Source organism: Oncorhynchus gorbuscha, linkage group LG02 (assembly GCF_021184085.1).
Source record: "Oncorhynchus gorbuscha isolate QuinsamMale2020 ecotype Even-year linkage group LG02, OgorEven_v1.0, whole genome shotgun sequence".
NCBI classification, from domain to species: Eukaryota; Metazoa; Chordata; class Actinopteri; order Salmoniformes; family Salmonidae; genus Oncorhynchus; species Oncorhynchus gorbuscha.
This window is the reverse complement of record NC_060174.1, coordinates 4,332,707-4,345,424: the sequence shown is the minus strand read 5'-3', so window position 1 is coordinate 4,345,424 and position 12,718 is coordinate 4,332,707. Positions and strand designations below refer to the sequence as shown.

Here is a 12,718-nt window from a genome sequence, read left to right as displayed (position 1 = left end):
TTGAAGCCAGCAGTGCAACTGCTCATTTTAGCTGCCATTTACTGTTGATTGAAATGAACTAAGCTAGAATGTTATTGTGAGGGTGATAAAGACAATATGACACCGATGTCAATGAAAATCCGCAGATGACTTGGAGGTACACAGCACACTTCCTCGCCTTTTCGTCACGAGCCGTCCGTCCGTTACTGATACCGGATATTGAACAGGGTTGTTAGCATTGGCATTAACATTAGACATTTACATTACATTTACATTTAAGTCATTTAGCAGACGCTCTTATCCAGAGCGACTTACAAATTGGTGCATTCACCTTATGACATCCAGTGGAACAGCCACTTTACAATAGTGCATCTACATATTTTAAGGGGGGGTGAGAAGGATTACTTTATCCTATCCTAGGTATTCCTTAAAGAGGTGGGGTTTCAGGTGTCTCCGGAAGGTGGTGATTGACTCCGCTGTCCTGGCGTCGTGAGGGAGTTTGTTCCACCATTGGGGAGCCAGAGCAGCGAACAGTTTTGACTGGGCTGAGCGGGAACTGTACTTCCTCAGTGGTAGGGAGGCGAGCAGGCCAGAGGTGGATGAACGCAGTGCCCTTATTTGGGTGTAGGGCCTGATCAGAGCCTGGAGGTACTGAGGTGCCGTTCCCCTCACAGCTCCGTAGGCAAGCACCATGGTCTTGTAGCGGATGCGAGCTTCAACTGGAAGCCAGTGGAGAGAGCGGAGGAGCGGGGTGACGTGAGAGAACTTGGGAAGGTTGAACACTAGACGGGCTGCGGCGTTCTGGATGAGTTGTAGGGGTTTAATGGCACAGGCAGGGAGCCCAGCCAACAGCGAGTTGCAGTAATCCAGACGGGAGATGACAAGTGCCTGGATTAGGACCTGCGCCGCTTCCTGTGTGAGGCAGGGTCGTACTCTGCGGATGTTGTAGAGCATGAACCTACAGGAACGGGCCACCGCCTTGATGTTAGTTGAGAACGACAGGGTGTTGTCCAGGATCACGCCAAGGTTCTTAGCGCTCTGGGAGGAGGACACAATGGAGTTGTCAACCGTGATGGCGAGATCATGGAACGGGCAGTCCTTCCCGGGAGGAAGAGCAGCTCCGTCTTGCCGAAGTTCAGCTTGAGGTGGTGATCCGTCATCCACACTGATATGTCTGCCAGACATGCAGAGATGCGATTCGCCACCTGGTCATCAGAAGGGGGAAAGGAGAAGATTAATTGTGTGTCGTCTGCATAGCAATGATAGGAGAGACCATGTGAGGTTATGACAGAGCCAAGTGACTTGGTGTATAGCGAGAATAGGAGAGGGCCTAGAACAGAGCCCTGGGGGACACCAGTGGTGAGAGCGCATGGTGAGGAGACAGATTCTCGCCACGCCACCTGGTAGGAGCGACCTGTCAGGTAGGACGCAATCCAAGCGTGGGCCACGCCGGAGATGCCCAACTCGGAGAGGGTGGAGAGGAGGATCTGATGGTTCACAGTATCGAAGGCAGCCGATAGGTCTAGAAGGATGAGAGCAGAGGAGAGAGAGTTAGCTTTAGCGGTGCGGAGCGCCTCCGTGATACAGAGAAGAGCAGTCTCAGTTGAATGACTAGTCTTGAAACCTGACTGATTTGGATCAAGAAGGTCATTCTGAGAGAGATAGCGGGAGAGCTGACCAAGGACGGCACGTTCAAGAGTTTTGGAGAGAAAAGAAAGAAGGGATACTGGTCTGTAGTTGTTGACATCGGAGGGATCGAGTGTAGGTTTTTTCAGAAGGGGTGCAACTCTCGCTCTCTTGAAGACGGAAGGGACGTAGCCAGCGGTCAGGGATAAGTTGATGAGCGAGGTGAGGTAAGGGAGAAGGTCTCCGGAAATGGTCTGGAGAAGAGAGGAGGGGATAGGGTCAAGCGGGCAGGTTGTTGGGCGGCCGGCCGTCACAAGACGCGAGATTTCATCTGGAGAGAGAGGGGAGAAAGAGGTCAGAGCACAGGGTAGGGCACTGTGAGCAGAACCAGCGGTGTCGTTTGACTTAGCAAACGAGGATCGGATGTCGTCGACCTTCTTTTCAAAATGGTTGACGAAGTCATCTGCAGAGAGGGAGGAGGGGGGAGGGGGAGGAGGATTCAGGAGGGAGGAGAAGGTGGCAAAGAGCTTCCTAGGGTTAGAGGCAGATGCTTGGAATTTAGAGTGGTAGAAAGTGGCTTTAGCAGCAGAGACAGAGGAGGAAAATGTAGAGAGGAGGGAGTGAAAGGATGCCAGGTCCGCAGGGAGGCGAGTTTTCCTCCATTTCCGCTCGGCTGCCCGGAGCCCTGTTCTGTGAGCTCGCAATGAGTCGTCAAGCCACGGAGCGGGAGGGGAGGACCGAGCCGGCCTGGAAGATAGGGGACATAGAGAGTCAAAGGATGCAGAAAGGGATGAGAGGAGGGTTGAGGAGGCAGAATCAGGAGATAGGTTGGAGAAGGTTTGAGCAGAGGGAAGAGATGATAGGATGGAAGAGGAGAGAGTAGCGGGGGAGAGAGAGCGAAGGTTGGGACGGCGCGATACCATCCGAGTAGGGGCAGTGTGGGAAGTGTTGGATGAGAGCGAGAGGGAAAAGGATACAAGGTAGTGGTCGGAGACTTGGAGGGGAGTTGCAATGAGGTTAGTGGAAAAACAGCATCTAGTAAAGATGAGGTCGAGCGTATTGCCTGCCTTGTGAGTAGGGGGAAGGTGAGAGGGTGAGGTCAAAAGAGGAGAGGAGTGGAAAGAAGGAGGCAGAGAGGAATGAGTCAAAGGTAGACGTGGGGAGGTTAAAGTCGCCCAGAACTGTGAGAGGTGAGCCGTCCTCAGGAAAGGAGCTTGTCAAGGCATCAAGCTCATTGATGAACTCTCCGAGGGGACCTGGAGGGCGATAAATGATAAGGATGTTAAGCTTGAAAGGGCTGGTAACTGTGACAGCATGAAATTCAAAGGAGGCGATAGACAGATGGGTAAGGGGAGAAAGAGAGAATGACCACTTGGGAGAGATAAGGATCCCGATGCCACCACCCCGCTGACCAGAAGCTCTCGGGGTGTGCAAGAACACGTGGGCGGACGAAGAGAGAGCAGTAGGAGTAGCAGTGTTATCTGTGGTGATCCATGTTTCTGTCAGTGCCAAGAAGTCGAGGGACTGGAGGGAGGCATAGGCTGAGATGAACTCTGCCTTGTTGGCTGCAGATCGGCAGTTCCAGAGGCTACCGGAGACCTGGAACTCCACGTGGGTCGTGCGCGCTGGGACCATTAGCATTGGCATTTACATTAGCATTGGCATTAACATTAGCATTGGCATTTGCATTAGCATTGGCATTAACATTAGCATTAGCATTTCCATTAACATTAGCATTTGCATTAACATTAGCATTGGCATTAACATTAGCATTGGCATTAGCATTAGCATTGGCATTAACATTAGCATTTGAATTAACATTAGCATTGGCATTTGCATTAGCATTAAAAAATGTATTGCCCCAACTTAGCTCAAAATCTAGGCATCAGATAAGAACTACAGCATCCATAAAGTGACCAATAGACTTGCCACCTAAGTTTTGTAGGGACAATAGTTTTGATTAAATTTATAATTTATCTCTCTGTCGTACTCAATTCTGTCCATTTATGAATCAATGATGTGCTACCTTTTTTTGTAGCATTTATGACAATGCTAACACATTTTCCGCCAAAATCTCTTCGTTCTCAAACAGGGTCGAAGCACTTAGGTTGCCTAGCAACAGCGCTAGTAGCTAGCTAACACCAGTCGGATAAGAGGCAAGCAACACGCAAACGAAGCCAGCTATATTTTGCTATGGAAGGTTTTTCACATGGCTGAAGTCATCTGTGTAAACTATTGGCCTTGATACTTGCGTGTAATCAGAGAACAAACCTAAACAAACCTAAAGACAAAGACAAGCTAGAGAATGGTCCCTTTGGTGCTATTGCCAGTTACCTGGCCAACATTACGTTATCCAGAGTCCTAGTTAGTTAGTTACCTATCCCTGCTGCTGTGTATCAGAGTCCTAGTTAGTTAGTTACCTATCCCTACTGCCTGTGTACCAGAGTCCTAGTCAGTTAGTTACCTATCCCTACTGCCTGTGTACCAGAGTCCTAGTTAGTTAGTTACCTATCCCTACTGCCTGTGTACCAGAGTCCTAGTTAGTTAGTTACCTATCCCTACTGCCTGTGTACCAGAGTCCTAGTTAGTTAGTTACCTATCCCTGCTGCCTGTGTATCAGAGTCCTAGTTAGTTAGTTACCTATCCCTACTGCCTGTGTACCAGAGTCCTAGTTAGTTAGTTACCTATCCCTACTGCTATGTACCAGAGTCCTAGAAATGGACCAATAGAAGTATAAAAGTGGTTCCTGCAGATGAAGGCCACACCCTTCTCTATCTTGCTACTAATTGGAGGAGACTGGATGCTCTCCTTCAGTTGAACTCCACCCCTATGGTGACATCACTGGGACACACTTGCTTAATGGCAAGGTGGTGGATTGTGTTCCCTGAAACACCAGCTGATTGACGGAGCGCAGGACCCATCTCAATACACTTGTTTATCTTCTCGTCCCCTCTGGAACATCCAGCTCATCCGCTGTTATCAGAGAAGAGCACCGTTGTCCCACAGGACCCATCTCAATACACTTGTTCATCTTCTGGTCCCCCCTGGAACATCCAGCTAATCCGCTGTGCGATATCAGAGAAGACCACCGTTGTCCCACAGGAGTGTTGTGTAATTTATGTTGCATAAATCACCTTCCGGTGTTTGAGAAAGTTTCAACCTTAAAGCAACCTGCATACACACAGGTTAAAGTAATAGACCAACATAGCCACTGTAGTAGGTCAAATGGGTGTGCTGGAAAACCTTGGTGGAGCATGGGTGGAGTAGGCATCGTGGTGCTGGTAAACCTTGGTAGAGCATTGGTGGAGTAGGCATCGTGGTGCTGGTAAACCTTGGTAGAGCATGGGTGGAGTAGGCATCGTGGTGCTGGTAAACCTTGGTAGAGCATGGGTGGAGTAGGCATCGTGGTGCTGGAAAACCTTGGTAGAGCATGGGTGGAGTAGGCATCGTGGTGCTGGAAAACCTTGGTAGAGCATGGGTGGAGTAGGCATCGTGGTGCTGGTAAACCTTGGTAGAGCATGGGTGGAGTAGGCATCGTGGTGCTGGTAAACCTTGGTAGAGCATGGGTGGAGTAGGCATCGTGGTGCTGGTAAACCTTGGTAGAGCATGGGTGGAGTAGGCATCGTGGTGCTGGTAAACCTTGGTGCAGCATGGGTGGAGTAGGCATCGTGGTGCTGGTAAACCTTGGTAGAGCATGGGTGGAGTAGGCATCGTGGTGCTGGTAAACCTTGGTAGAGCATGGGTGGAGTAGGCATCGTGGTGCTGGTAAACCTTGGTAGAGCATGGGTGGAGTAGGCATCGTGGTGCTGGTAAACCTTGGTAGAGCATGGGTGGAGTAGGCATCGTGGTGCTGGTAAACCTTGGTAGAGCATGGGTGGAGTAGGCATCGTGGTGCTGGTACACCTTGGTGGACCATGGGTGGAGTAGGCATCGTGGTGCTGGTAAACCTTGGTAGAACATGGGTGGAGTAGGCATCGTGGTGCTGGTAAACCTTGGTAGAGCATGGGTGGAGTAGGCATCGTGGTGCTGGTACACCTTGGTGGACCATGGGTGGAGTAGGCATCGTGGTGCTGGTAAACCTTGGTAGAACATGGGTGGAACAGGCATCGTGGTGCTGGTAAACCTTGGTAGAGCATGGGTGGAGTAGGCATCGTGGTGCTGGTAAACCTTGGTAGAACATGGGTGGAACAGGCATCGTGGTGCTGGTAAACCTTGGTAGAGCATGGGTGGAGTAGGCATCGTGGTGCTGGTAAACCTTGGTAGAGCATGTGTGGAGTAGGCATCGTGGTGCTGTAAAACCTTGGTGCAGCATGGGTGGAGTAGGCATCGTGGTGCTGGTAAACCTTGGTAGAGCATGGGTGGAATAGGCATCGTGGTGCTGGTAAACCTTGGTAGAGCATGGGTGGAGTAGGCATCGTGGTGCTGGTTAATTTCTTTTTTTATCGGCTTCAATCAAATGCCTACTTTTCAATTAAAACGTTGTGTTTTGTTTTTAATTGGATAAAAAGCTTAGACCTATATAACACAGACCGATTACTTGTAGTCAGTTTCTACAGACAAACTCACTGAGTTACATCAGGTTTTCCAGTAAGCATATAGGTTATATACTGTTGAGAATCACAAACAGGCTGGTGAAAGATGAACTCTTTCAAATCAAATCTCATATTCCAGATTCCCATAGCCTCTCATCTGGTATGGTGCAGCCAACTTCTTCTCCCTGCTTGTTTAAGACATTTCCAACCAGGGGTTGGAAAATATTAAGTAAATTCCTCAAGGGGATTCTCTTCTCTCTCTCTCTTCGGTCTCTCTCCCTGTCTGTCTCTCTGTCTCTCTCTCCCTCTATCTCTCCTCATTGAAAAATATTGCACAAATAATGAAATCAAAACTGATGCTCCTCTGCTTTCTTCTTCCCTTCTGAAAATACATTTTCCAAAATAAAAGCTGAAATTATTCTTTGTACTGTTCTTCAACATTAACGGTGAAATCTGCAGTTGCTGTATAAATGTTTTGACTTTATATATATTTTTTATTTCACCTTTATTTAACCACCAGGTAGGCTAGTTGAGAACAAGTTCTCATTTGCAACTGTGACCTGGCCAAGATAAAGCATAGCAGTGTGAACAGACAACACAGAGTTACACATGGAATAAATAATATGTACTTATTGATTCTTAAAATAATATAGCTGAGAAATGCCTCATGCACTGACTTCAATTGTTGTACCCCATCAAAACCCCAAATATATATGTTTTTTTACTTTTACTTTTTTTACTTGTTTTTACGCCAATGTTTGTAAACAAAGTCAATGTAAACAAACACTGTACATACAGCCTCATGTAACATGGTTAAAACGGTCACGTTGATCTCATGGATGGTCAGTCCTTGCATCCACAGGTCTGTCTATGAATTTAAGAGTGGTGACATTTCTCCAGCCACAGAAACAGGGGAGTTTGTTATTGTTTCTACTGCTGAATGTATTTGTCATTCTACACTGTAATGTATTATTTCCTAGGTAAGTGGAACTGACATTCTGAATGAAGGCTCCGAAAAGCCTGAGATCTCACTGCTTGATTTCCTTAAGAGTAAGTCCTCTATTGGCTGACTGGCTGGCTGGCTGGCTGGCTGGCTGGCTGGCTGGCTGGCTGGCTGGCTGGCTGGCTAGCTGGCTGGCTGATGCACGCACGCACGCATGCACACACACACTCTCACAATATTGTGTTTTCCTGAGAATCTGCCTGGTGGTTACAGTAGCCCTTAGTTAACTAATTTATGTATTTTTTTGTGTCTGTCTTTCTGCCTGTCTCTGTGTGTCCTCTCTGTTCCTCTCTGTTCCTCTCTCCCCAGTGTTCCCCAGGCTGTTTGTCCGTCTGCTCCTCAGTCCTCTGTTTCTGCTGTTGGTTCTGTCTCAGTGCTGTTTCTCTTCAGTCGTCGCTGGCCTCGCCACCTTCCTCAACAAATTCCTGGAGAGACAGTACAGCACGACTGCCGCTTACAGCAGCCTCCTCATAGGTCAGTACAACACTACTGCCTCCTCATAGGTCAGTACAGAACACTACTGCCTCCTCATAGGTCAGTACAGAACACTACTGTCTCCTCATAGGTCAGTACAGAACACTACTGCCTCCTCATAGGTCAGTACAACACTACTGCCTCCTCATAGGTCAGTACAGAACACTACTGCCTCCTCATAGGTCAGTACAGAACACTACTGTCTCCTCATAGGTCAGTACAGAACACTACTGCCTCCTCATAGGTCAGTACAACACTACTGCCTCCTCATAGGTCAGTACAGAACACTACTGTCTCCTCATAGGTCAGTACAGAACACTACAGCCTCCTCATAGGTCAGTACAGAACACTACTGTCTCCTCATAGGTCAGTACAGGACACTACTGTCTCCTCATAGGTCAGTACAACACTACTGTTGTCTCCTCATAAGACAGATCTATTCTGTCTTATCTATTCTACTGACATCTTATCTGTTCTACTGGCATCTTATCTGTTCTACTGACATCTTATCTATTCTACTGGCATATTATCTGTTCTACTGACATCTTATCTATTCTACTGGCATCTTATCTATTCTACTGGCATCTTATCTGTTCTACTGGCATCTTATCTATTCTACTGACATCTTATCTATTCTACTGGCATCTTATCTGTTCTACTGGCATCTTATCTATTCTACTGGCATCTTATCTGTTCTACTGGCATCTTATCTGTTCTACTGGCATCTTATCTGTTCTACTGGCATCTTATCTGTTCTACTGGCATCTTATCTGTTCTACTGACATCTTATCTATTCTACTGGCATCTTATCTGTTCTACTGACATCTTATCTATTCTACTGTCATCTTATCTGTTCTACTGGCATCTTATCTGTTCTACTGGCATCTTATCTGTTCTACTGGCATCTTATCTGTTCTACTGACATCTTATCTATTCTACTGGCATCTTATCTGTTCTACTGACATCTTATCTATTCTACTGTCATCTTATCTATTCTACTGGCATCTTATCTATTCTACTGACATCTTATCTATTCTACTGGAATCTTATCTATTCTACTGGCATCTTATCTGTTCTACTGGCATCTTATCTGTTCTACTGGCATCTTATCTGTTCTGTCTTATCTATTCTACTGACATCTTATCTATTCTACTGACATCTTATCTGTTCTACTGGCATCTTATCTGTTCTGACTTATCTATTCTACTGACATCTTATCTATTCTACTGGCATCTTATCTATTCTACTGGCATCTTATCTATTCTACTGACATCTCATCTATTCTACTGGCATCTTATCTGTTCTACTGGCATCTTATCTGTTCTACTGGCATCTTATCTGTTCTACTGGCATCTTATCTGTTCTACTGGCATCTTATCTGTTCTACTGGCATCTTATCTATTCTACTGGCATCTTATCTATTCTGTCTTATCTATTCTACTGGCATATTATCTATTCTGTCTTATCTATTCTACTGGCATCTTATCTGTTTTGTCTTGTCTATTCTACTGGCATTTTATATGTTCTGTCTTATCTGTTCTGTCTTATCTATTCGACTGGCATATTATCTATTCTACTGGCATCTTATCTGTTCTTCTGGCATCTTATCTGTTCTGTCTTATCTATTCTACTGACATCATATCTATTCTGTCTTATCTATTCTACTGGCATCTTATCTGTTCTACTGGCATCTTATCTGTTCTGTCTTATCTATTCTACTGGCATCTTATCTGTTCTACTGGCATCTTATCTATTCTACTGACATCTTATCTATTCTACTGGCATCTTATCTGTTCTACTGGCATCTTATCTATTCTACTGACATCTTATCTATTCTACTGGCATCTTATCTGTTCTACTGGCATCTTATCTATTCTACTGACATCTTATCTATTCTACTGGCATCTTATATGTTCTGTCTTATCTATTCTACTGGCATCTTATCTGTTCTACTGGCATCTTATCTGTTCTGACTTATCTGTTCTACTGGCATCGTATCTGTTCTACTGACATCTTATCTATTCTACTAGCATCTTATCTGTTCTACTGGCATCTTATCTATTCTGTCTTATCTATTCTACTGGCATCTTATCTATTCTGTCTTATCTATTCTACTGGCATCTTATCTGTTCTGTCTTATCTATTCTACTGGCATCTTATCTGTTCTACTGGCATCTTATCTATTCTGTCTTATCTATTCTACTGGCGTATTATCTATTCTGTCTTATCTATTCTACTGGCATCTTATATGTTCTACTGGCATCTTATCTATTCTGTCTTATCTATTCTACTGGCATATTATCTATTCTGTCTTATCTATTCTACTGGCATCTTATCTGTTTTGTCTTGTCTATTCTACTGGCACTGTATATGTTCTGTCTTATCTGTTCTGTCTTATCTATTCTACTGGCACTGTATATGTTCTGTCTTATCTATTCTACTGGCATAGTATCTATTCTACTGGCATCTTATCTGTTCTGTCTTATCTATTCTACTGGCATAGTATCTATTCTGTATTATATGTTCTACTGGCATCTTATCTGTTCTGTCTTATCTATTCTACTGGCATCATATCTATTCTGTCTTATCTGTTCTACTGGCATCTTATCTATTCTACTGGCATCTTATCTGTTCTACTGGCATCTTATCTGTTATACTGGCATATTATCTATTCTGTCTTATCTATTCTACTGGCATCTTATCTGTTCTACTGGCATCTTATCTGTTCTACTGGCATCTTATATATTCTGTCTTATCTGTTCTACTGGCATCTTATCTATTCTGTCTTACCTATTCTTCTGGCATATTATCTATTCTGTCTTATCTATTGTACTGGCATATTATCTATTCTGTCTTATCTATTGTACTGGCATCTTATCTGTTCTACTGGCATCTTATCTATTCTGTCTTACCTATTCTTCTGGCATATTATCTATTCTGTCTTATCTATTGTACTGGCATCTTATCTGTTCTACTGGCATCTTATCTATATATATATATATATATATATATATACATATATCTTATCTATTCTGTCTCATCTATTCTACTGGCATATTATCTATTCTGTCTTATCTATTCTATTGGCATCTTATCTGTTCTGTCTTATCTGTTCTGTCTTATCTATTCTACTGGCATATTATCTATTCTACTGGCATATTATCTATTCTGTCTTATCTATTCTACTGGCATCTTATCTATTCTACTGGCATATGATCTATTCTACTTGTATCTTATCTATTCTGTCTTATCTATTCTACTGGCATATTATCTATTCTACTGGCATCTTATCTATTCTACTGGCATCTTATCTATTCTACTGGCATATTATCTATTCTACTTGTATCTTATCTATTCTGTCTTATCTATTCTACTGGCATATTATCTATTCTACTGGCATATTATCTATTCTACTTGTATCTTATCTGTTCTGTCTTATCTATTCTACTGGCATCTTATCTATTCTACTGGCATCTTATCTGTTCTGTCTTATCTATTCTACTGGCATCTTATCTATTCTACTGGCATATTATCTATTCTACTTGTATCTTATCTGTTCTGTCTTATCTATTCTACTGGCATATTATCTATTCTACTTGTATCTTATCTGTTCTGTCTTATCTATTCTACTGGCATCTTATCTATTCTACTGGCATAGTATCTATTCTACTTGTATCTTATCTATTCTACTGGCATCTTATCTATTCTACTGGCATATTATCTATTCTACTTGTATCTTATCTGTTCTGTCTTATCTATTCTACTGGCATCTTATCTATTCTACTGGCATATTATCTATTCTACTTGTATCTTATCTGTTCTGTCTTATCTATTCTACTGGCATCTTATCTATTCTACTGGCATATTATCTATTCTACTTGTATCTTATCTGTTCTGTCTTATCTATTCTACTGGCATATTATCTATTCTACTTGTATCTTATCTGTTCTGTCTTATCTATTCTACTGGCATATTATCTATTCTACTGGCATCTTATCTATTCTGTCTTATCTATTCTACTGGCATCTTATCTATTCTACTGGCATATTATCTATTCTACTGGCATCTTATCTATTCTACTGTCATTATCTTTCCTACTGGCATATTATCTATTCTGTCTTATCTATTCTATTGGCACCTTCTCAAATCAAATGTATTTATATAGCCTTTCGTACATCAGTTGATATCTCAAAGTGCTGTACAGAAACCCAGCCTAAAACCCCAAACAGCAAGCAATGTAGGTGTAGAAGTACGGTGGCTAGGAAAAACTCCCTAGAAAGGCCAAAACCTAGGAAGAAACCTAGAGAGGAACCAGGCTCTGAGGGGTGGCCAGTCCTCTTCTGGCTGTGCCGGGTGGAGATTATAACAGAACATGGCCAAGATGTTCAAATGTTCATAGGTGACCAGCATGCTCAAATAATAAATGTAATAATAATCACAGTGGTTGTAATCAGAGGGTGCAACAGGTCAGCAACTCAGAAGTAAATGTCAGTTGGCTTTTCATAGCCGATCATTCAGAGTATCTCTACTGCTCCTGCTGTCTCTAGAGAGTTGAAAACAGCAGGTCCGGTGAACAGGTCAGGATTCCATAGCTGCAGGCAGAACAGTTGAAACTGGCGCAGCAGCACGGCCAGGTGGACTGGGGACAGCAAGGAGTCATCAGGCCAGGTAGTCCTGAGGCATGGTCCTAGGGCTCAGGTCCTCAGAGAGAGAGAGTTACAGTAGTTAGTTAGTTAGCATACTTAAATTCACACAGGACACCGGATAAGACCGGAGAAATAATCCATATATAACAGAATGACCCTAGCCCCCCCGACACATAAACTACTGCAGCATAAATACTGGAGGCTGAGACAGGAGTGGTCGGGAGACACTGTGGCCCCATACGACGATACCCCCGGACAGGGCCAAACAGGCAGGATATAACCCCACACACTTTGCCAAAGCACAGCCCCCACACCATCAGAGGGATATCTTCAACCACCAATTTACCATCCTGAGACAAGGCCGAGTATAGCCCACAAAAATCTCCTCCACGGCACAACCTGATGGGGGGGGGGGGGCGCCAACCCAGACAAGAAGACCACGTCAGCGTCTCAACCCA

General features: G+C 44.1%; 1 protein-coding gene across 2 annotated transcripts in view; it reads left to right on the top strand.

Moving 5' to 3' along the window:
* Positions 1-12,718, top strand: part of LOC123996387 (solute carrier organic anion transporter family member 2A1-like) — a 69,305-nt gene that overhangs the window by 41,878 nt on the left and 14,709 nt on the right. For both annotated transcript variants that reach the window (XM_046299778.1, XM_046299781.1), the window contains exons 7-8: positions 7,118-7,187; positions 7,450-7,614. In XM_046299778.1, the coding sequence (XP_046155734.1) occupies positions 7,118-7,187; positions 7,450-7,614 (235 nt within the window). The remainder of the gene's footprint in view (positions 1-7,117; positions 7,188-7,449; positions 7,615-12,718) is intronic.